The sequence below is a fragment of the Anomaloglossus baeobatrachus genome, chromosome 4, assembly GCF_048569485.1.
Source record: "Anomaloglossus baeobatrachus isolate aAnoBae1 chromosome 4, aAnoBae1.hap1, whole genome shotgun sequence".
NCBI classification, from domain to species: domain Eukaryota; kingdom Metazoa; phylum Chordata; class Amphibia; order Anura; family Aromobatidae; genus Anomaloglossus; species Anomaloglossus baeobatrachus.
In genome coordinates this window covers 662,622,044-662,648,165 of record NC_134356.1, presented here as the reverse complement: position 1 = coordinate 662,648,165, position 26,122 = coordinate 662,622,044, and the positions used below count along the sequence as shown (strand labels likewise).

Here is a 26,122-nt window from a genome sequence, read left to right as displayed (position 1 = left end):
GCTTTCGGTAAACAGTGGAAAGATGTGTTTTACCAAAAAGCTCTATCTTGGCCTCATCTGTCCACAAGATGCTTTCCAAGAAGGATTTTGGTTACCCACGTATATTTGGGCAAACTGCAGTCTAGCTTTTTAATGTCTCTGTGTCAGCAGTGGGGTCCTCCTGGGACACCTCCATAGCGTTTCAATTCATTCAGATGTGGATGGATAGTTTGTGCTGACACTGATGCACCCTGAGCCTGCAGGACAGCTTGAATTTCTTTGTAATTTGAATGGGGTTTATCCACCATCTGGACTTTCCTGAGTTGCAAACTTTCATACATTTTTCTCTGCCGGCCACATTCAGGGAGATTAGCTACAGTTCCATGGGTTGTGAACTTCTTTATCATGTTGGGCAACGATTTACAAATGGACTTCAAGATCTCTGGAGATGGACTTGTAACCTTGAGATTGTTGATTCTTTTTCAAGAATTTTGGTTCTCATGTCCTCAGACAGTTCTTTTTTCCTCTTTCTGTTCTCCATGCTTAGTGTGGCACACACAGACACGCAATGTAAAGATTAAGCCCTCTTCTCCCCTTTTTATCTGGTTTCAGGTGTGATTTCCATATTGCCCACACCTGTTATTTGCCACAGGGGAGTTTGAATGAACATCACATGTATGAAACAAAGTTATTTTCCCACAATTTTGGAAATGTGTCAACACTTTTGTCCGGCCCATTTTTGGAGTTTTGTGTAAAATTCTGCCCAATTTGCTTTTTTTTCCATCTGTTTTTTTTTTGTTGTTCCAATACACACAAAGGAAATAAACCTGTGTATAACAAAACATGTGTAATTGTAATCATTTTCTGTGAGAAGTACTTCATTTTGTGGATCAATTTCAAGGGTGCCAACACTTTGTGTATATTTCAATGTATACAGTCATGTGCCAACACATGACTGTATACATTGGATATGATAAATATTATGCTGTCCGTATACTCTAATACCAATAGTGCAAGTTGTGTTTTATGCTGCAGGTACTATGTTGTCCATATGTACTTAGGCTATTATTGCAACCTGATATTCTTCTTCATCAGTTCCACCTTTAGTATGCCTATCTGATTTTGTCTGACAACTAATAATTTATTGTGTGGTAATTTTACATAATACATACCCAGTCAAAGTCACATATGCTCCTTTCATACAGACACAAGACAATTATCTGTACCTGTGCTGTGTATACCTGTCATGGTGTAGTGTGAGATGTGTGTACTGTACCTGTGCTGTGTACTGTATCTGTCATGCTGTAGTATTAGTGAGAGATGTGTGTACTGTACCTGTGCTGTGTACTGTATCTGTCATGGTGTAGTATTAGTGTGAGATGTGTGTACTGTACCTGTGCTGTGCACTGTATCTGTCATGGTGTAGTATTAGTGAGAAATGTGTGTACTGTACCTGTGCTGTGTACTGTATCTGTCATGGTGTAGTATTAGTGAGAGATGTGTGTACTGTACCTGTGCTGTGTACTGTATCTGTCATGGTGTAGTATTAGTGTGAGATGTACAGTGGGTAAAAAAAGTACTTAGTCAGCCACCAATTGTGCAAGTTCTCCCCCTTATAAAGATGATGTCGGCCTGTAATTGACATTATAGGTGACCACAACTATGAGAGACAAAATAAAAAAAAACAAAACCGTAAACCACCTTGTCTGATTTGGAAAGATATTATTTGCAAATTATGGTGGAAAATAAGTATTTGGTCAATAACAAAAGTTCATCTCAATATTTTGTTCTATTTCCTTTGTTAGCAATGACGGAGATGAAATGTTTTCTGTAAGTCTTCACAAGGTTGGCACACAGTGTTGGTGGTATGTTGTCCCATTCCTCCATGCAGACCTCCTCTAGAGCAGTGATGTTTTGGGTCTGTCGCTGGCAAAATGGACTTTCAATTACTTCCAAAGGTTTTCTATGGGGTTGAGATCTGGAGACTGGCTAGGCCACTCCAGGACCTTCATATGCTTCTTACAAAGCCACTTCTTTGTTGCCCTGGCGGTGTGCTTGGGATCATTATCATGCTGAAAGACCCATCCACGTTTCATTTTCAATGTCCTTGCTGATGAAAGGAGGTTTGCACTTAAAATCTCACGATACATGGCCCCATTCATTCTTTCATGTACACGAATCAGTGGTCCTAGTCCCTTTGCAGAGAAACAGCCTCAAAGCATGATATTGCCACCCCCATGATTCACAGTAGGTATGGTGTTCTTTGGATGCAACTCAGCATTCTGTCTCTTCCAAACACGACAAGTTGTGTTTCTAACAAAAAGTTCTACTTTGGTTTCATCAGACCATACAACATTCTCCCAATACTCTTCTGGATAATCCAAATGCTCTTTAGCAATTTTCAGACGGGAACAGACATGTACTGGCTTAAGCAGGGGGACATGTCTGTCACTGCAGGATCTGAGTCCGTGGTGGCGTAATGTGTTACTGATGGTAGCCTTTGTTACGGTGGTTCCAACTCTATGCAGGTCATTCACTAGGTCCCCCTGTGTGGTTCTGGGATTTTTGCTCACCGTTCTTGTGATCATTTTGACCCCACGGGGTGAGATCTTGCGTGGAGCCCCAGATCAAGCGAGATTATCAGTGGTCTTGTATGTTTTCCATTTTTTTATTATTGCGCCCACAGTTGATTTCATTACACCAAGCTGCTTACCTATTGCAGATTCAGTGTTCCCAGCCTGGTGCAGGGCTACAATTTTGTTTCTGGTGTCCTTCGACAGTTGTTTGGGCTTCACCATAGTGGAGTTTGGAGTGTGACTGTTTGAGGTTGTGGACAGGTGTCTTTTATACTGATAACAAGTTCAAACAGGTGCCATTACTACAGGTAACGAGTGGAGGACAGAGGAGCCTCTTATAGGAGAAGCTACAGGTCTGTGAGAGCCAGAAATCTTGCATGTTTTTAGGTGACTAAATACTTATTTTCCACCATAATTTGCAAATAAAATCTTTCAAAATCAGACAAAGTGGTTTTCTGGATTTGTTTTTTGATTTTGTCTCTCATAGTTGAGGCCTCTCTCATCTTTTTAAGTGGGAGAACTTAACTTGGCTGACTAAATACTTTTTTTCCCACACTGTATGTACTGTACCTGTCATAGTGTAGTATCAGTGTGAGATGTGTGTACTGTACCTGTGCTATGTACTGTACCTGTCATGGTGTACTATTAGTGTGAGATGTGTGTACTGTACCTGTGCTGTATACTGTATCTGTCATGGTGTAGTATTAGTGTGAGATCTGTGTACTGTACCTGTGCTATGTACTGTACCTGTCATGGTGTAGTATTAGTGTGAGATGTATGTACTGTACCTGTCATGGTGTAGTATTAGTGTGAGATGTATGTTCTGTACCATGTACTGTACCTGTCATGGTGTAGTAGTAGTTGCATTGTGAGAGGGAAATGTAGCACATTGTAACTGGTTCATTAAGAATGGTGTTTTGTATGGTAGTTGTAAAGAAAAGTTCGGAGAAGTAAGAAATGCCAGTTTTATTATGAGGCGCACATTTCTTAATTAATTTGGCCCATCTAACAATTGGTGTCTGCCTTCGTCTGAGTCAGAAATTTCCCTCCAGCCAACATTTCATGTAGTTTTACACCAGAAAGAAACCTCTTTGATGAGTTAAGGTGTCTGTGTATACCGGTTGTAGTGAATTCTAGTGATCGGGGCTGCCGCACGTGTGACGGTGTATCCGTGTGCGCCGGGTGACAGCGTCGTTGCAGCCTACACAGTCTGAATCTTTCAGGTGAATGCACTGAGATCTCACAGTATAAAAATAACCCAGGTGTATAAAATCATCTCACAAAAATAGACGTTCTCCTTCTCCTCCTGTGTAGGCATCTATGAATAGAGAGGAGACAGCGAGGAGGGGGTCGGAGCAGATCTGAACAAAGACGCATAAGTACATGGATAATGACTGCAGGAGAGAGGCGCCTGTCACCGGTGCTGCCTGGATGAGGTGCAGCCGCAAAGATATCTCAGCCGATTTCCTACATCTGTCCTTCACCTCTGTCTCTGCATCATGCCTTAAAAAACTGATGCAATGACGGCAAAACATGCAATATCCAATCCATGAGCCATGGAGTCCACCACATGTAACCGTAAAATATCGCCAAGTGATACCAGAAAAATAAGCCATAGGCTACGGTTATCCAAGATGCCTCCATTGTTTTCCCATTTTTCACTTTGGATCCTCTTCCACCATCTATTTGTTAATTATGTTCCCCTTTTTGTCCCTTCTGCACCCCGTGGTCCCCATCCGATTTAACCTTGAAGACCACTTTCAGCTCCAAGAGATCATAAAAGGAACCTGGAGAAGCATGGATCCATCTGCGCTGTTATGGATAAAAACAATGGTCCAGTCCGTGGTGTGGATGAAGAGGGTGCTTTATTTACGCGTTTCGAAGTGAAACTCTAGTTCGTAAAAGGTGCCTTTCTGAGGAAGAAGTTGGCTTTCGCTTCGAAACGCGTCAACAAAGCACCATCGTATCCACACCTCGGACTGGACTTTCGTTTATATCCAGGACAGAGCAGATGGATCCACGCTTCTCCATATTCGTTTTATGATCTCTTAGAGCTGAAAGTGGCCTTCAAGGTTAAAACGGATGGGGACCGCGAGGTGCAGAAGGGACCAAAGGGTTGCTTTATGATTTTCATCAGCCTTCGGGCTCATGGACCTTCCGGAAGCTGTCATTGCTTCTATACTGGTTGTGAGTCACAGAACCACACAAGGTGAGCAGCCAGCTCTCTTATCAAGACCATATTGCCCTGTTTTTCCACAATTTTGCACAGCTCTGAGAGATGGCGCAAGCCACAACCCATGGGAAGAAATTACTATTTCGTGAGTGATGGATAACTGGTAAGTAAAGGGATATTCTGGCTCCATTTGTCTTTTTTAGGGGAGAGAAGCAGCATTGGTGACGTGACATCACGTCTACAGATACCTACAGGAATGTGTGCGCGATCGACAGGTCCCTGATCTTGGAAGAGGAAGCGGTTAGGTTGGGGGAGCAATGGGGATCTGGGTGTGTGCATGGTGCATTCTCATACCTACGAGGAGCGGAGGGTGCAGTTTGGAGCAGGCGGCCGGGAAGTGGCCGGGAGACTTGGAGAACTGAGGAAGACCGCGTTCAAGCAAGCTAAGAGGAAGAGCAGGTGGTCAGGACAGCCCCGCGCTAAGGGTGATGCTGCGCCACGCGCATGGAGGAAGATGCAGCTGCTTCACCGCTACTCTACAGCCTTTCCATGACTTGTCCTATATCTCCACATTTTCCTGCTCATGTCTGCCTGGGATATCTAACACTAATTCACCAATCTAAATAGCCGAGCTGAGGTTTGGGACCCCTGCCCGATAGCTATACTTTTGAGGATGAGGAAAATGGACCCTATAACATTCTCAATCAGTAAATGTTGAAAAGTCACTATTTCAGCAAAATGTACCTAAATCAATAGTACAAGTGAATATCTACAGTTGAAACCCTTAGTTTCCCTCCGCTCTCTATAAAGACACATCTACTGGTTTTTTCCTCCGCTCTCTATAAAGACACATCTACAGGTTTTTCCCTCCGCTCTCTATACAGACACATCTACAGGTTTTTCTTTCCCGTTTTTGTCAATTAGGAACCAATATGATTTTTTTTTTGCCATATGCCAGAATAATGAGTGACAGAATGTTCTCAAGCATTCTTATTACTTTCTGCACAGTGAAGTTTCCCTCCAGGTCATTAGTATTTGGTACCACTGTGTGACTTGAGTGAAAAATTTTGGATCACCTTCCACAAGCTTCTCACAATAATTGGTAGGAATTTGGGCCCATTCCTCCTGACAGAACTGGTGTAACTGAGCCATGTTTGTAGTTTCTGTTGCTCGCACCGGCCTTTTCAGCTTTGCCCACAAATTTTCCATAGGATTGAGATCAGGGTTTTGTGATGGCCACACCAAAACATTGACTTTGTCCTCCTTAAGCCACTTTGTAACCAGTTTGACAGTGTACTTCAGGTCATTGTCCATTTGGAAGACCCATTTCCACACATTTCCACCTATTGATACTGTTGCTTCAGTGTTGCCACATAGTCTTCTTTCCTCATGATGTCATCTATTTTGTGAACTGCACCAGTCCCTCCTGCAGCAAAACAACCTCACAACATGATGCTGCCCCGCCGTGTTTCACAGTTGAGAAGGTGTTCTTAGGCTTCAAAGCTTCTGCCTTTTTCCTCCAAGTGTAACGATGGTCATTATGGCCAAACAGTTTAATTTTAGTTTTGTCAGACCACAGGACATGTCTCCAAAAATTAAGGTATTTGTTCCTGTGTGCATTTGCAAACATTAATCTGGCTTTTTTCTGTTTCCCTTGGAGTAATGGCTTCTTCCTGGCAGAGTGGTCTTTCAGCCCATGATGATACAGTACTCGTTTCACTGTGGATAATGACACAATCTTACCAGCTTCCTCCAGCATCTTCACAAGGTCTTTTGCTTTTGTTCTTGGGTTGATCTGCACATGTCTGACCAAAGCACATTCATCTCTGGTACACAGAACCCGTCTCCTTCCTGAGCAGTATGATGGCTGGACAGCACCATCTTGTTTGTACTTGCATATAATTGTTTGTACAGATGAATGAGGCAGCTTCAGGTATCTGGAAATTGCACCCAAGGATGAACCAGACTTGTGCAAGTCCACAATTCTCCTCCTGAAATCTTTGCTGATTTCTTTTGACTTTCCCACACAAAGAAGCAGTGTGTTTCAGGAGTGCATTAACATACATCCACAAGTGTGTCTCGAATTAACTCAGAGGTCGCCAATAAACCTACTAGAAGCTTCCAAAGACATGACATCATCATATGGGCTGTCCCATATTGTTTAAAGCCAAAGTACCCTTAAGGGCACTTTACACGCTGCGATATCGATATCGCTAGCGAGCGTACCCGCCCCCGTCGGTTGTGCGTCATGGGCAAATCGCTGCCCGTGGTGCACAACATCGCTTACCTCCGTCACACGGACTTACCTTCCCTGCGATGTCGCTGTGGCCGGCGAACCGCCTCCTTTCTAAGGGGGGCGGTTCGTGCGGTGTCACAGCGACGTCACACGGCAGCCGTCCAATAGAAGCAGAGGGGCGGAGATGAGCAGGCGGCATATCCCGCCCACCTCCTTCCTTCTTCATTGCCGGTGGACGCAGGTAAGGAGATGTTCATCGTTCCTGCGGTATCACACATAGCGATGTGTGCTGTCACAGGAACGACGAAAAACCTGCGTCCTGCAACAGCAACGATAATCGGGAAAGGAACGACGCATCAACAATCAACGATAAGTTAAGTAATTTTGATCGTTAACGGTCGTTCATGCGTTTCACATGTAACGACGTTGCTAACGAGGCCGGATGTGCGTCACGAATTCCGTGACCCCAACGACATCTCGTTAGCGATGTCGTTGCGTGTAAAGCGGCCTGTATGGAAACTTTTGACTTTGTAGAAAGTAATCAAAATGCCTTAATCTGTCATTTGGGGAATATAAATAATTTTGGTTCCTGATTCACCTAAAACGGGAAAGGTTTATTCTGATTTCATGTCAGATAGTAAGAAAAACCTGCAGATGTGTCTGTATAGAGAGCGGAGGGAAAAAACCTGCAGATGTGTCTGTATAGAGAGCAGAGGGAAAAACCTGCAGATGTGTCTGTATAGAGAGCGGAGGGAAAAACCTGCAGATGTGTCTTTTTCGATAATGTACTGTATATAAACTTTTTGTTTCAACTGTATATACATAGAGAGAGAGAGATAGAGCCTGTAGAGGGAAAAATTCCAGGAGAATTCGGGAAACAGGTCATACAATGGCCAGACATAGTGTTGTTCCTAGCGTACACATAAATGGCAGCTTATTCTTAAAAGTTATCTGATAGGATAGGTACAATAAAAAATTCTAATCAAGTTGGCAAAGTGTAGAGTAACTTTTGTCATAGATACAACATAACACATTAAAATCTCGGCAAGTTTATAATTCCTATAGGGGAAGACTTTATAGAATTCCAGATCATTTTTGGACTTTCCCCAAAAATTACTGGAAAGCCATACTGGTAGTCATAAAGTCTAGCAGTGACAATGTACTAAGACTTCTGATGATGAGACATTAAATTCTTTATACTTCTCCAGTAGAGGCACATTAAAGATCAGCGGCTACATGGATGATCGCCAAACTCTTTGATTGGAAAGTAACCTTTACTCATCTATACTGGTTCTAGCGCTAGTCCATGGCTTTCTTCCCTGTCACGTGACCTCTTTTGTCCTAATACACATCGGTTATCATACAGTCCCTGACAGACGTTCTATCGCTTATCGATGTTATGTAAATAAAAGCTTATAACCTGACTTTAAATTCATCCATTGGTTTTATAAATTACTCTTTTGAAAGCTGAAACCCTCCCAAATTTGGTTTAGGTTATGAAAATAAAGTTGCTGCAAAGCTGACATATTATTGACCATTTAATGAACACAGAAAGGTCAGATTTTGGCAAGACAAAAGTTTTGTCGCCCACAGAAAGTAATGTGAAAGTCAAACAAATAATTAACTTCTAATACAAAGATATGTTGCATAACATTGGTGAATGAAGTTGTGATGCTATTAGAGCCATATTTAATATTTTGTGTGACTACCATGAGCTTGAAGGACTGCATCCATGAGGTTCAACAATGATTCATACAATTTATTGATGAAGTCATCAGGAATAGCAGAGAATGCAGTCTTACATGCCTCCCAGAGTTCATCTAGATTCTTTGGTTTTGTCTTCCAAGCTTCCTCTTTCATCCTACCCCAAACATGCTCAATGATGTTCATGTCTGGCGACTGGGCTGGCCAGTCCTTGAGCACCTTGATCTTCCTTGCCAGGAGGAACTTTGTTGTAGAGATGGATGTATGAGATGGAGCACCATCCTGCTGCAGAATTTAACCCCTTTTATGATTGGGAATGTAAGAGGTAGCTAATACTTCTTGATATTTTAGGCTATTGATATTGCCTTCTACCTTGCAAATGTTTTGCACACCCCAATACTGAATGTATCCCCAGACCATGATCTTTCCAACACCAAACAGAACTGTTTTCTGGGTGTATTTTGGATCCATAAGGGCTCCAGTAGGCCTCCTGCAGTATTTGCAGCGGCTGTGGTGTAATTCAACTGAAGATTCATCAGAGAAATCCACCTTTTGCCACTTTTCTAGCATCCATCTGTTTAGCAGGCTATGGGACTTTTAATTGCCTTTTATTTAGTGCTGGCTTCTGGGCACTGATTCGACCACGGAGGCCATTTCGAGACAGAATCCTACAAACTGTTTTAGTTGACACAGGGTCTTGAGGTGACCAGGCTTGTTGGAGCTCTGCTGCAGTGGAAGAGGGGCTCGCTTTGGATTTTCTAACCAACAAACGTTCCTCCTGAGCAGTTGTCTTGCGGGGTCTGCCGGAGCTGGGCTTGTCAAAAACATCTCCAGTGTCTTCAAAACTTTTTTTAATTCTTTGTACTTGACGCTGAGACACATTAAAGGTGCCAGCCACCTCTTCAGCCTCTTGATAATCAAGCCTTTGGTCGCAGGGTGGATTTTTGGCATGTTGTCAGAGGTCAAGTTGCAGTTCAAGTGAAGGTCTGGGGTGCTGGGTTTCTTTTTATACACACCCACTAATTAAGAGATCATTTAGTGAGCACAGGTGACGATGTAAACTAGGATTGGGTGCATTATATGACAAGACGACAAAACTTTTGTCTTGCCAAAATCTGACCTTTCCAGCAACTTTATTTTCATAACCTAAACCAAATTTGGGAGGTTTTCACCTTTCAAAAGAGTAATTTATAAAACCAATGGATGAATTTAAAGTCAGGTTATAAGCTTTTATTTACATAACATCGATAAGCGACAGAACGTCTGTCAGGGACTGTAGTATTCCATCTCATTTAAGGCTGAGTTTTAAGAAAGTCAACTTATGGTTTAACCAGGTGCCAGCACTCATGCTTAGCCACAAGACTAGTTTGGCTCTGTTACATCAAGGTACCTGCCTGCCAACTCAGTTCTGCTATGCCAAGCTGCTGTCCACAAACTCGTCTACGCTGCCATCAAGGTATTTTTTTGTCTACATGACTCCACTATACTTAGGTGCAGTCTTCACACTCAGCTCTGCTCTACTAAGGTTCCTGACCTTGTAAGTTGCCCAGCCTCTCTAAGGTGCCATCTGTACACTCGGCTCTACTATTCTAAAGTGCCTGTCAACATTTTCTTCTTTGCTGATCCTGCCGTTCTTCGTGCAGTCCAGTATATCCAGCTTTGTTGATTCATGTGCCATCCATCACTTCCATATGTGCTGATCCACCTGCCATCTGGACTATCCAACTTGGCTGCATCAACACCTCTGGTCCGTGCTTCTCACCCTGACCTACAGCTTAACAAATCTACAGTATATCACTAGGTGAGTCATAATGGTAACATTTTGGAGTTCTCATCATGCGAGTTAAAGAAGTGGTTCACTACTCTGCAATAGTGGCCACATCCCTTAAAAACTGATAGGGAAGGCTTTTGTCAAATACCTTGCTCAGCCAATTCTCTCTCTGAGTGGCGCTATTGCGGTCTGCTCATCCCCATGAACTGACCCCCGGGCTTCGTGACCTCTGAGATCACTTCCAGTTGACCTGACATCACAGAGTTCGACCCCAGTCTCCGTGAGTGATTGGGCTGTGGGCGGCATTTCACAAGCCAGTGTCACAGCGCAGCGTCACAGCGCAGCATGTTGCGCTCTCTCTCCTTCGCTGCAGAGTGTCGCAAGCAGGAGTGATGCTGGGCTGTGACGAGCGGTGAAACTGCGCTTACAGCCCAGTCACTCAGGAAGACTTGGCCCGGCCGCGGTGATGTTGGGTCATCTGGAAGTTGACATGACATCACCAGATCTCAGAGGTCACGGAGCCCGGGGGGGGGGGGGGGTCACTTCATGGGGATAAGCAGATCTCAATAGTGCCGCCACTCAGAGACACAATTGGCTGAATAAGTGGCCACTATTGCAGAATAGTGAACCACCTTTCTAATATGGAATCCAAGTTGTCCAAAGCTATCAGATGGTATGGCTTAGTCATCATGAAAGGAGTTTGCATGAAGGTCACCAGTATGGTGATGGAATGAAGCAAGAAGGTGGAAGAATCCACCAAGTGACAAGTGATGCACAAAAAACCCTAAAGATCCACCTCAAGGGTATTTGAGATTTTGGCGCTTTGTTGGCACATGATAAAGATGAGTGGCGAATGTTGATTGGCTCAGTTGCCGAGAAGGTCAGTGGTGGAGAATCCCAAAGAATATGAAATTCCATGTCAACATTCCAAGAATCTTGAAAAGGAAAAATAAACTCAAGGAGCTTAGATGAAAAGGTAAAATATTTTTTGGTAGACCACTGGTCCTAGTGTTGGAGACCATCAATGAAATTAGGGAGTGTTAATTAGTGTTAACCATTACCCAGCCTGTAATATGATCATGACGAACAGTAGGACCATCTACTAGGCTTTTGACTACGGTAGGTCTGAGGTTAACAAACTATTTATACTGTGAAGTGAAGGCATGGCTGACATTGCAGCTCACAGTGATTCTCGCAGGTCACATCACTGTAGTGTAAAGTCTCTTTCCTTTTATTCCACTTGCTCCTCATTACTGGGAAAATAATGCTAATTAGTCCAAACAAAGCCACTCCGTTTAAACTGCTCATTTGATTCTTCTTGTATAATTGTTGGCCCTTTGAAGCCATGTTGTAAAGTAACAATTTGTGGCCTAATTATTTAATTGGAATATCTAATGGCTGTTGTCTACTGGTTTAGTGCCTCTAAATTCACATAATAAACAGAAACAGGTTGATTTATGGTGGCCACAACAGAATTCCTAAATTCGCAATCCCTAAATTCGCACATTTTTTGTGCTGCCCATAAAAATAAAGGTCAATAGTCTACATGGATAGTTATCACTCATATACTACTGTGGCCTTGAATTATATTGATTGAGCTGATTGGTAATTAGTAAAGCTGAAAAATGTATACTGATTCTAACAAAAGTTTGCTCACGCTGTCCCCATGTCATCATTTGGTGTATCCATGTATTGAAAAGAAGGCGTACATGGGAGTACCGCAGTATTAACACTCATATCCCAGATATATTGCCTTCTTGTCAGAAGATTTAAGAACCATCATCATAATTAAAGTCATATTTCCTGATAGTAGTGACAGAATGAGATATGTCATGTCTGATATCTTGAGATCAGTGCTACATCTTAGCTTTGCTGTTTAAAATTGTCTTCTAAGCGTAGACGTTCTAGCAATGGTTATTTAAAGATCACACAAGTGTGATATTCAAGTAAACAAAAACATTTTTGAAACCAGGAGTGTATGAGGGACCCATAGCGGTACCTAAAAACATCCCATTCTTTTTATGTGATACTTTCTCTTAAGGCTAGTTTCACACTTGCGTTGAACAGTATCCGTTGCATTGCGTTGTGTGACGGATGCAACGGATGTGTTGCATATAGTGGCACAACGGATGCAACGGATGCTGCAAAACAACGTAATCCGTGTTGATTTTTTTATTTTTTTTATTTACAGTTTACCGGTGGCAGACTATTGTGACCGATCAGCTGATCGCTCCCAGTAGCCGGACGCCGGGTGATAAGCTGATCGCTCCCAGTAGCCGGCCGCCGGGTGATCAGCTGATCGCTCCCAGTAGCCGGCCGCCGGGTGATCAGCTGATCGCTCCCCGTAGCCGGGTGATCAGCTGATCGCTCCCAGTAGCCGGCCGCCGGGTGATCAGCTGATCGCTCACAGCAGCCGGTCGCCGGGTGATCAGCTGATCGCTCCCAGTAGCCGGCCGCCGGGTGATCAGCTGATCGCTCCCAGTAGCCGGCCGCCGGGTGATCAGCTGATCGCTCCCAGTAGCCGGCCGCCGGGTGATCAGCTGATCGCTCCCAGTAGCCGGCCGCCGGGTGATCAGCTGATCGCTCACAGTAACCGGCCGCCGGGTGATCAGCTGATCGCTCCCAGTAGCCGGCCGCCGGGTGATCAGCTGATCGCTCCCAGTAGCCGGCCGCCGGGTGATCAGCTGATCGCTCCCAGTAGCCGGCCGCCGGGTGATCAGCTGATCGCTCCCAGTAGCCGGCCGCCGGGTGATCAGCTGATCGCTCCCAGTAGCCGGATGCCGGGTGATCAGCTGATCGCTCCCAGTAGCCGGCCGCCGGGTGATCAGCTGATCGCTCAGAGTAGCCGGCCGCCGGGTGATCAGCTGATCGCTCCCAGTAGCCGGCCGCCGGGTGATCAGCTGATCGCTCCCAGTAGCCGGTCGCCGGGTGATCAGCTGATCGCTCACAGCAGCCGGTCGCCGGGTGACCAGCTGATCGCTCACAGTAGCCGGGTGATCAGCTGATCGCTCACAGAAGCTGGTCGCCGTGTGATCAGCTGATCGCTCCCAGTAGCCGGCCGCCGGGTGATCAGCTGATCGCTCACAGCAGCCGGTCGCCGGGTGACCAGCTGATCGCTCACAGTAGCCGGGTGATCAGCTGATCGCTCACAGAAGCTGGTCGCCGGGTGATCAGCTGATCGCTCCCAGTAGCCGGCCGCCGGGTGATCAGCTGATCGCTCCCAGTAGCTGGCCGCCGGGTGATCAGCTGATCGCTCACAGTAGCCGGCCGCCGGGTGATCAGCTGATCGCTCCCAGTAGCCGGCCGCCGGGTGATCAGCTGATCGCTCCCAGTAGCCGGCCGCTGGGTGATCAGCTGATCGCTCCCAGTAGCCGGCCGCCGGGTGATCAGCTGATCGCTCCCAGTAGCCGGCCGCCGGGTGATCAGCTGATCGCTCACAGCAGCCGGTCGCCGGATGATCAGCTGATCGCTCCCAGTAGCCGGCCGCCGGGTGATCAGCTGATCGCTCACAGTAGCCGGCCGCCGGGTGATCAGCTGATCGCTCACAGTAGCCGGCCGCCGGGTGATCAGCTGATCGCTCACAGTAGCCGGCCGCCGGGTGATCAGCTGATCGCTCCCAGTAGCCGGCCGCCGGGTGATCAGCTGATCGCTCCCAGTAGCCGGCCGCCGGGTGATCAGCTGATCGCTCCCAGTAGCCGGCCGCCGGGTGATCAGCTGATCGCTCCCAGTAGCCGGCCGCCGGGTGATCAGCTGATCGCTCACAGCAGCCGGTCGCCGGGTGATCAGCTGATCGCTCACAGCAGCCGGTCGCCGGGTGATCAGCTGATTGCTCACAGTAGCCGGGTGATCAGCTGATCGCTCACAGAAGCTGGTCGCCGGGTGATCAGCTGATCGCTCCCAGTAGCCGGCCGCCGGGTGATCAGCTGATCGCTCCCAGTAGCCGGCCGCCAGGTGATCAGCTGATCGCTCCCAGTAGCCGGCCGCCGGGTGATCAGCTGATCGCTCCCAGTAGCCGGCCGCCGGGTGATCAGCTGATCGCTCACAGCAGCCGCTCGCCGGGTGATCAGGTGATCGCGCACGAGGCCATGGTGCTGAGGACAGGTGAGTGTGTGCGTGTGTGTGTATATATACATGCGGAGTGGAGTGCGGGAGGGGGCGGAGGCAAGCGGGGAAGTGTTGGGCTCCCTGCACACGTAGCGAGGGTAAATATCGGCAAAGCACTTTGCTTGGTTACCAGATATTTACCTTGGCTACGGGTGCAGGGAGCCAGAGAGAGCATGCGCAGTGAAATCCTGAGGATTCCGCTGCTCAAAAAAAGTTACATGCTGCGTTCCTCCCGCTGGGCAGAAGCAACGGAGCATCGCCCAGCGGAAGCAACGCAGGTCCTTTTGGCACAATCCGTCATCCATACAAGTCTATGGGAAACAGCGGAATCCGTTAACGGATTCCGCTGTTTACCAAAAGGGTGGATTGTGATGGAAGGAAAAAAACGCAAGTGTGAAAGTACCCTAACTTTTCCATCCACTTGTCCTTATGTTTGCCAGAACGTCTGGAGCTATGAAGTTTATGTCACATGTTATACCTAAGAATTCATACTTAAGGTAGCCTTGGCATGGCAATGGGTGCCACCTTCACCTCCACAAGAAGATAGACTTTGTGATAGAGTCCACATGTTTTTGGCCTCCTTATTGTTTTATAATTACATTTTTCTTTATATTAAAGACCTCCAGCTAAGGCTGCACCACACAAAGCTTTCTACCTGTGTCTTTAGAGGTCACCATTTTATTTTAGCAGACGTCCCGATACATAAGCCTGGAATTACTGACAACAACACTGAATTTATCTTTTCTCCTTCACAATGTCCTTCACATCATCACTGCTTCCTCTTGGCATCCACCTCCATTCTTCTCCTTTGTATCGCCCCCCTCCTCCTCCACATCCTGCTGTACCTCATGATAGATTCCCTCATATCTACGTCCCCTCCATCTTCCTCTAATCCTGGCTATGCCACCCTGTTCTTAGCCCAATGTAGCATGGTAACACCCGCCACCTACAGACCATGGTCTTCCATTCTTTGTCTCACAAATTTCCTCCTCATCAATCTGCTTCCATCTTGGGTATAAGTCCTTTCCTTCGTCTCCTCACCAAATCTCATTATGGTCTCCTTCATCTATCTCCTTGTCAACAGCCCCGCCGCCTCGACTCCTCTACTCTAATGGAAGCTCCATGTACAGTCCTACAGCACATACAAAACATTATATGCATGTAAACACCATCCTGATTTATTCATCTCTGCACGGGGAACACGAGGCCCATATGTGTTGGCCTCCAGATATGTCTTGTGCACTAAAATTTTGGAATATATATCCTCACTAGCCACTCTGTCAAATGCAGCAGAGCCAAGCTAGTCAGATGCAGCAGGGCTGAGTTTACCATTGTGCAAAACTCATTGTAAAACCACCTTTCATTGTTTTATCACCCAGGACTTCGGGCTCACTGAATGCTCTCAGAAAACTCATGTTCCATGGATGGTGTGTCAGCAAAAAGTTAAATGACAAATTCAGCTCTGCTACATCTGTATGTCTTGGGGTAGAGCGCATACGTTGCGAAAACTGAGCGTGCCAGACAGAGGATGGATTGTGTGTGACAGAGAAAGGACTAGAACGGATAATGCAGAGAAAACAGGGAGGAGAAGGAGGAGGACGGGGCGAGAGCGAGGGTCCTTACAGAATGGAGCCTTTGAAGAAGGATGCATGGCACAGGCTCAGGCACTGGCAGCATGTAACATAAGGTGGACTGTCACCGGCAGGGGCGCCGGAAGTGGCTGACAACCCTAGCCACAGATAGATGGAGGGATAGATAAATAGATAGTATAGATAGATAGAGGGATAGATAGATAGAGGGATAGATAGATAGATAGATAGATGGATAGATGGAGGGATTGATAAATAGATAGATAGATAGTGGGATAGATAGAGGGATAGATAGAGGGATAGATAGATAGATAGATAGAGGGATAGATAGATAGATAGAGGGATAGATAGATAGATAGAGGGATAGATAGAGGGATAGATAGAGGGATAGATAGATAGATAGATAGAGGGATAGATAGATGGATAGATAGAGGGATAGATAGAGGGATAGATAGATAGATAGATAGATGGATAGATAGAGGGATAGATAGATAGATAGATAGATGGATAGATAGAGGGATAGTTAGATAGAGGGATACATAGAGGGATAGATAGATAGATAGATAGATAGATAGATAGATAGATAGATAGATAGATAGATAGATAGATAGATAGATAAATAGATAGATAGAGGGATAGATAGATAGATAATGGGATAGATAGATAGCTAGATAGAGGGATAGATAGATAGATAGAGGGATAGATAGATAGATAGATAGAGGGATAGATAGATAGATAGAGGGATAGATAGATAGATAGATAGATAGATAGAGGGATAGATAGATAGATAGATAGATAGATAGAGGGATAGAGGGATAGATAGATAATGAAGGTGCATTTTCTGGACCAGAGGATTATATGGTTTAAGTCAAAATTATTGCCTCTGACTAAGGCTGCTACATTATCCCTTTATCTATTATCCATCTATCTATCCCTCTATCTATCTATCTATCTATCTATCTATCCCTCTATCTATCTATCTATCTATCTATCTATCTATCCCTCTATCTATCTATCTATCTATCTATCCCTCTATCTATCTATCTATCTATCCCTCTATCTATCTATCCCTCTATCTATCCCTCTATCTATCTATCTATCTATCCCTCTATCTATCTATCTATCCCTCTATCTATCCCTCTATCTATCTATCTATCCCTCTATCTATCTATCTATCCCTCTATCTATCTATCTATCCCTCTATCTATCTATCCCTCTATCTATCTATCTATCTATCTATCCCTTAATCTCTCTCTATTTATCTGATATCTATTGATAGAAGGATAGATAGAACATGTGACACGTGCTAGACGGGACTAATGTGGCAGATAATATTATGTCAAGTCATATGTAACACAGGGCAGTATACACCAGGCGGTGTGTGAGCGTGCCAGGCACGTGCAAGGAACGGATGTTTCTGGAAATGGGTCATACAGGACAGTCAGACTGAAGTATTGTGTGACCCAAGATATCAGGAAGGGGACGGGGGAAACAGGGCCATAGATATAGTATTGTGTGACATAGGGGTGTTTATATATACTGAAAGATAGATAGATAGATAGATAGATAGATAGATAGATAGATAGATGGAGGGATAGATAGATAGATAGATAGATAGAGGGATAGATAGATAGATAGATAGATAGATAGATAGAGGGATAGATAGATAGATAGATAGATAGATAGATAGATAGATAGATAGAGGGATAGATAGATAGATGGATAGATAGATAGAGGGATAGATAGATAGATGGAGGGATAGATAGATAGATGGAGGGATAGATAGATAGATAGATAGATGGAGGGATAGATAGATAGATAGAGGGATAGATAGATAGATAGATAGATAGATAGATAGAGGGATAGATAGATAGATGGAGGGATAGATAGATAGATAGATAGATAGATAGATAGATGGAGGGATAGATAGATAGATAGATAGATAGAGGGATAGATAGATAGATAGATAGATAGAGGGATAGATAGATAGATAGAGGGATAGATAGAGGGATAGATAGATAGATGGATAGAGTGATAGATAGATAGATAGATAGATAGAGGGATAGATAGATAGATAGATAGATAGAGGGATAGATAGAGGGATAGATAGATAGATGGAGGGATAGATAGATAGATGGAGGGATAGATAGATAGATAGATAGATAGATAGAGGGATAGATAGATAGATAGATAGATAGATAGAGGGATAGATAGAGGGATAGATAGATAGATGGAGGGATAGATAGATAGATGGAGGGATAGATAGATAGATAGATAGATAGATAGATAATGATACCAATTAATGTATTAATCAAGGCATGGACATTTATATGATACGGATATTTCTTCTAGTAAATGTTGGCTGTGTACATCCATCATACACGCGTGCTCACACGCCCAGTGACTGCCATGTCTCTTCTATTGTTCTCAAGAACCCCCACCCCCATGTTCCTGTAGGTACCAGCTGCAACTGGGCAGGGTGCTGGTGGTATCAGTCTGTGCAGTGTCTGCATTTTTATACCCCAACCCACCCATCCAGCCAAAGTCATCTATCCATTCCTCTATCTCTAAAGATTTTATATCTATCTCATATTCAAATAATATTCATAATTAAGTCATAATTATCCATCATTCCATGGATATATTTCCTATCTATTCATCTATCTATCTATCTATCTATCTATCTATCTATCTATCCCTCTATCTATCTATCTATCTATCTATCCCTCTATCTATCTATCCCTCTATCTATCTATCTATCTATCTATCCCTCTATCTATCCCTCTATCTATCTATCTATCTATCTATCTATCTATCTATCTATCCCTCTATCTATCTATCTATCTATCTATCTATCTATCTATCCCTCTATCTATCCCTCTATCTATCTATCTATCCCTCTATCTATCTATCCCTCTATCTATCTATCTATCCCTCTATCTATCTATCCCTCTATCTATCTATCTATCTATCTATCTATCTATCCCTCTATCTATCGATCTATCCTTCTATCTATCCATCCACCCATCGCTCCACAGATCCCTCCATCCATCCGGTAGTATCTCGGAGTACCAAGGTCAGGCGCTCTCCTTTCCTTCCCTCGCCCCCCCTCCCCCACTTTCTGTCCTTCTCATTGCTGCATTGTAAGATGCCTTCTAGTCCCAGCTGGGACTCCCCTGAGATTTCTCTTTCCATCCCTCCACCTTTCTCTGCACCTTCTTCCTCTTCCTCCTCCTCTCCTAGCACAGTGCAAGAAAATAAAATAACCCCAGCATCCTCCTGATTAACCCTTTTCTTCACCACACATTTTCTATATAAAAAAAACAATAAAAGAAAGATGGCGGTACTTACAGTCACCATGCTGAGGGAACGTAGGTTGGATCCTGTAGATTTTCGGTTGCGCCTCTCTTGCCGTCGGGTTCCTTTTCTCAGCGTTCTGGCGTCCGAGGTGCGCCTGCCCACCCCGCCGCTCCCTTGCCCCCTCCCGGCGGCCGTCACGGGATCGAGACAAGAAACCGGAGCGTGAAGAAAAAAAAAAAGCTAGATATTACAAAAAAAAATATAAAAAATTTCAATTGCGATGAAAAATATTCCCCCGACTTCTTATAAAGGAAAAAATATATATCCAAAAATATTTCAAAAATGGTAGAAAAAGATCCCAAAATAGATATATCTATAGATAGAAAAAATGGTCTCGATGAGGCAAGGGAAAAAAAAGTGCTGTGCAGGCCAATTGGGGTGAGGGGGGGGGGTCTTTGTCTGGAATGAAAAGGAAAGTGGGGGGGGGCACAAGATTTTGGAGACAGGGATTGAGAGAAAGGGAAGAGGGAAGAGTCTGATGTTATTCGTTTTAATCCCAAAGTAGCGTCACCTTGCTCTCCCTTCATGTGAACAGACTGATCCCCCTCTGCACATTTATATATGGCACTGCGGATGGTGCGGCTCTCTACGTTATTGGCTGCGGGAATGGAAGGGGGTGAGAGCAGAGGGAGGAGGGAGGAGGACATGATGAATCTCGCCCTCCTCTCTTCTTGTGATTTTTTTTTGTTTTCTCCTCCTTTTCTTTGCTCAAGGCCCCCTGAGTAGAGGGACATAGAGGAGGGGATGGTCGCACCTGCCAAGCTGCCCCTCTATGTCTCCATCCATGCGCTATGCCCCCATCCCTTGTATCTGCCCCATGTCGTTCTGTGGAAGTCACCCTTGTGTCCATCATCCTCCTCCTCTGCATCCTTCCCCCGTCCCGCCTCTGCCTCCTGTTCCTTGTGGTCCATTGCCCTGGTCCTATGTGATTTCCTTCTGCAGCCCTTCGGAAGTGGAATGGTGTAGTGTGCGTGGGGCTGATGTAGCAGAAATTATGTGATGGGGCTGATGTAGAAGAAGTGATGTGGTGGAGCTGATGTAGCAGAACTGATATGGCAGTGCTGATGTAGTGGACTGATGTAGTGGTGCTGATGTAGTAGTGCTGATGTAGAAGAACTGATGTGTGGTGAGACTGAGGTAGCAGAACTGATGTGGTGGGTCTGATGTTGCAGGGTTGATGTAGCACGGCTGAGGTGGCGGCTGAGGTGGCGGGACTGAATGGATATGGTGGGGCGGATGTGCAGAACTGATGTGGCGGGGCTGATGTAGCAGAACTGATGTGGTGGGGCTGATGTAGCAGACCTGATGTAGCGGGGCTGATGTAGCAGAACTGATGTAGTGGTGCTGATGTAGTGGTACTGATGTAGAAGAACTGATGTGGTAGGGCTGAACTGATGTGGTGAGACTGAGGTAGCAGAACTGATGTGGTGGGGTTGATGTAGCAGGGCTGATGTGGTGGCGCTCATATAGAAAAACTGATGTGGTGGGGCTGATGTATAAGAACTGATGTGGCGGGGCTGATACAGCAGAACTGATTGACAGGGCTGATGTAGCAGAACTGATGTGGTGGGGCTGATGTAGCAGAACTGATGTTGCAGGGCTGATGTAGCAGGGCTAATGTGGTGGGGCTGATGTAGCAGAACTGATGTGGTGGGGCTGATGTAGCAGAACTGATGTGGCGGGGCTGATGTAGCAGCACTGATGTGTCGGGGCTGATGTAGCAGAACTGATGTGGTGGGGCTGATGTAGCAGTACTGATGTGGTGAGACTGAGGTAGCAGAACTGATGTGGTGGGTCTGATGTAGCAGGGCTGATGTGGTGGTGCTGATGTAGCAGAACTGATGTTGCAGGGCTGATGTAGCACGGCTGAGGTGGCGGGACTGATGTGCTGAACTGATGTGGTGGGGCTGATGTAGTAGGGCTAATGTGGTGGGGCTGATGTAGCAGAACTGATGTGGCGGGGCTGATGTAGTAGGGCTAATGTGGTGGGGCTGATGTAGCAGAACTGATGTGGCGGGGCTGATGTAGTAGGGCTAATGTGGTGGGGCTGATGTAGCAGAACTGATGTGGCGGGGCTGATGTAGCAGCACTGATGTGTCGGGGCTGATGTAGCAGAACTGATGTGGTGGGGCTGATGTAGCAGAACTGATGTGGCGGGGCTGATGTAGCAGCACTGATGTTGCAGGGCTGATGTAGTAGGGCTAATGTGGTGGGGCTGATGTAGCAGAACTGATGTGGCGGGGCTGATGTAGCAGCACTGATGTGTCGGGGCTGATGTAGCAGAACTGATGTGGTGGGGCTGATGTAGCAGAACTGATGTGGTTGGTCTGATGTAGCAGACCTGATGTAGCAGGGCTGATGTAGAAGAACTGATGTGGCGGGGCTGATGTAGCAGAACTGCTGTGGCGGGACTGATGTAGGGGGGCTAATGTGGCAGGATGGATGTATAGGTTCTGATGTGGAGGGGTTGATGAAGCAGGGCTGATGTAGTAGGACTGATATAGCAGGGCTGATGTAGTGGGGCTGATGTAGCGGGGCTGATGTAGCGGGGCTGATGTAGCGGGGCTGATGTAGCGGGGCTGATGTAGCAGGGCTGATGTAGCGAGGCTGATGTAGCGGGGCTGATGTAGCGGGGCTGATGTAGCGGGGCTGATGTAGCGGGGCTGATGTAGCAGGGCTGATGTAGGAAAACTGATGTGGAGGGGCTGAACTTAGTTTGCATTATTCTGACATCTGTTGTATGCAAGGACGGACTTTTCCCGCACATTACTACATATTTATATATTATATAGCACCGACACATTGTGTAGCACCGTACAAAGAATATTTAACTCATTTATCATAGTTTTGGGAAAATCTATCTATCTTCCATAGCGTACGAAATGAAGAATGAATTAGGAAATTAATAAAGGGGGAGGGAAGCAGAAGTACAGAGAATAAACATACAAGGAAACAATAAAGGTAAGGGGGAAGGAAAATATATACAAAAAAAAGAAAGTAGGAAGAAAATGAGGAGAAAGGAAAAGATAATAAGGGAAGGGGAAGTGAAAAGGCAGAAAGAAAATAAAGGGAGGAGGGAGAGAAGGAAGGGTAAAAAAAGAAGGAATTAAGTAAAATTAAGAGGAAATAAAGAGAGAAGAAACAAGAAAAGGCTAAAAGTAGGCGATCAGGAGAAAAAAGGTGGGGAGAAAATTAGATAGAAGTGATAAGAAAGAGAAAGATGAAGCAAACAAGGTAGAAAAAGAAAGAAACAGAGAAAAAGAAATAGAAAGAAAAAAAAGAGAAAGAAAGGAAGATAAAACTAAAGAAATAAAGACAAAGAAAGAGAAAAAGAAAGAGAGAAAGAGGAAAAGAAAGAAAGAAAAAAGAAAGGAAGAGAAAAAGAAAAATAAAAAGAAAGAAAAAGAAAGAAAAGGAAGAAGTAAAGAAAAAAGACAGAAAGAAAGAACGGAAGAGAAAAAAAAGACAACAAAAAGAAAGAAAGAAACAGAATGAAGGAAAAATGTTTGCAGGGGAGAAGGAAAAAAAGCAACGTTGTAAAAAAAAAGTGGAAAGGAGAGAAAGCAAAGAAAGGAAAGCAGGAAGGAAGGTGGATAGAAAAGGAAGAAACAGATGAAAAAATGTTTCCAGGGGAGAGGAAAAAGTAAGTATAGAGGAAGCAAGAAAGAAAAATGGACAAGGGAAGAAAGGAAGAAATCACATCAAAACTAAATGAAAATAGGAGAGAGGCAGCAAAGAAAGAAAAATCTAAATTACTCACCGGTAACGTTTTTTTCCAGAACCCAAGACAGCGCCACCAGAGAGAGAGGTCCACACATCTTAGGGCAGGAAACCCACTGAAATAAAAGGGCGGCACCTCTCTACCGCATCAGTTAGGTTATAGAGCCAGAGAGGAATACTGTGGCGCCCCTGAGGCTTCAGTCGCCACAGGGTACTGTATCTCCCTTAAGATGCAGTACTCATCCCAGGTAAGGAGAGGTTAATCGCTAGTGATTCTCACATTCACAAACCACACACAGTTAGGTGCTTTCCCACTGGGGGGGATGGCCTTGGGTAGATAGGGGGGTGGCCGTCACAAAGCATGGGACTTTCCCGGTCACTGGGACACCAACCTGGGGGGCGGGAACCACTTGGGGAAAAGGGAAGGAGCATCTTCACACATAGCCAGTTAGCCCTGGGCACAGCTTGGGGTGAGAAACACACCTGGGACCTCGGTCCAATCTTCTTTTACCTCACACTTTTGTGAGTGCCATAGGACCCGTGGCTTGGAGCATCCAGCTCAGCCCGAGTTCTCTATAGCTACACAGGATTCCAGGGTCTATGGAGAGTGCAGAGAATACCCGCACCCTGTTCCATATTCCACCTTGGAGGGACCCCGACCAGAAAGGACTCACAGTGGGAACACCGGCAGTGACCTCGAATTGCTCGGGATCGGCTGGGGCCCATCATGGTGGTGACCGCTATCTTCCGGATAAAACCAGGACTGTAAGGAAAGAAAACCTTGAACCTGCAGAGACTGTGTCCACCTGTCCTTGCCGGCGCCACCGCTCCGCGCTTCAGCATCCGCCATCACTACTCCTTTCATCATCCTCCCTGGGGCCCGCTCCAACTGTGGAGAGCAGAAACACCTTGGCTGCTACTACCATCCGCCCCGGAGGACAGAGACAGCAGCGGCGGCTAATTCACTGGCTGCATACCGCAGGTGGCGTCACAAAATCAAACCTCCATTACCACCCCCTCCTTTATTGTACACCTCAGGGGCATGAAACCGGGCGAAAGGGCCTGTGACATCCCCAGACCCAACATCACCAGGTCCTGTGATGTAATTTAACCCTTGCCCGTGGGTGTTACAATACCAGACATAATAATAATATAAAAATAACTAAAAACATCACCATACGAACAAAACATGTGGATACCAACCCCAGAAAGGTGCAATATGAAAAAGATGGCGCTGTTGTGGATTCTGGAAAAAAACATTACCGGTAAGAAATTTAGATTTTTCCCTTCACCACGATAGCGCCACCAGAGAGATAGTGAAGACAACAATGCACTTACGGAGAGACCACAGCCAGTAGCACCCTTCTCCCGAAAGTCAAATCCGCAGTGGCAGACAAATCTAGCGATAGTAAGTAAAAAAGGTCGTAGAAGAGGACCAGGTTGCGGCCTTACAGATTTGTTCCAAGGGCATATCCACCTGCTCGGCCCAGGAGGTTGCCACCGATCTGGTAGAATGAGCAGCGATTTCCTGCGGTACTGGTCTGTTCTCAGCTAAATAGATTTCCCTAATTGCCTCCTTGACCCACCTAGCTATGGATCCCTTAGAAGCTGAACAACCCTTCCTAGGACCTTAGAAACAAACAAACAAAACCTGACTTTTCCTCCAAGCCTTAGTGATCTCTAGGTAATGAAGCAAAGACCTTCAGACATCCAAGGTATGAAGCCTCTCCTCCTTCGAGTTTCTAGGTGTAGAACAGGAGGGGAGGATAATTCATGAGATCAGTGGAAAGACTAGCTACCTTAGAAGGATCAATACGAAGGATCACTCTGTTATCCATGATCTGCATATAAGGAGGACAGATACCGTGTTTTTCCAAAAATAAGATCTCCCCCAAAAATAAGCCCGAGCAGGGATTTTCAGCATTTTCGGAGCATGCCTTAAATATAAGCCCTCCCTCGAAAATAAGCCCTAGTTGCGGTTCAGTAATGAAGTGTTCGTGCAGCTAAAAAAGATAAAGATACTGCAGGACACTTCATTATAGACAGTGTGACGCCCTGGACTAGCCAGGTAGTCACAAACATAACATCACACACACCCCCTCCCCTGGATAGTTTACATCAGTCAAACAAAATCCTTGTTGCCTCCCTCCAGGGTCTGATGTCCACACCAGGTGGGGCGGAGCCAGGTGGTTGGCCCCACCCACCGAGGAGTTCACAGATCTGGAGGCAGGAAAAAGAGTAGTTCAGTTCAGTCAGGGAGTTCAGTTTGGAGTTCAGTGGAAGTGGAGTGAGGAGTTGAGTTTGGAGTGGAGAAACTGCTAGTGTCTGGGTAGGATCCCAGGCACTGTCAGCAAGGTCGGGAGATGGTGGTGGCCGTCTGCAGGAGGTGGTGCAAGTCAGCGGAACCGTAGGACCGGGGACGGGTGGTGGCCCGCTGGTACCGAGCCGGGGAGCAGATTTGTACCAAGCACAAAGGCAGGGCCATCGGACCCCGACCAGGCTAGGAGCAGCCGACAACGGTCAAATCCGAGAGTGACCGGAACCCCAGGGGTTCCCTAACACCCAAGACCCGATAGAAGGCAACAGTCCACACAGTGAGGATAAAAAGCCACCGCCATAGGCTAGAGATCCAAGGGCCAGCGCCTGCGGACAAAACGGGCTCCTTCGGTACATACACGCCGGGGAGCGGACTACCGTTGGGAAGCCATCGGAGTCAAGACATTCTACAAAGGTGCAGGGAAAGACAGCCACCATCAACCTGTCCGGGGAGAGCAAAGACACTGCAACCGGCTGCGGGACCCGTCCATCCAGCCGTTTGGTTTACCAGAGACTCTGTGAATCTGTGCCTGAGTGAGTATGTGTCGCCCTGGGCAAGCCAGGGGACACAGGTCACACACCACCACACCCTAC

The 26,122-nt window shown here is 45.8% G+C and overlaps 1 protein-coding gene across 5 annotated transcripts in view; it reads right to left on the bottom strand.

Moving 5' to 3' along the window:
- The window catches only part of ELAVL3 (ELAV like RNA binding protein 3), a 78,022-nt gene extending 57,973 nt beyond the window's left edge, over positions 1-20,049 (bottom strand). For all 5 annotated transcript variants that reach the window (XM_075346561.1, XM_075346563.1, XM_075346564.1 and 2 more), the window contains exon 1: positions 19,484-20,049. In XM_075346561.1, coding sequence (XP_075202676.1) covers positions 19,484-19,492 — 9 coding nt within the window. In that variant the 5' untranslated portion in view covers positions 19,493-20,049. The remainder of the gene's footprint in view (positions 1-19,483) is intronic.
- Positions 20,050-26,122: the final 6,073 nt, after the last annotated feature.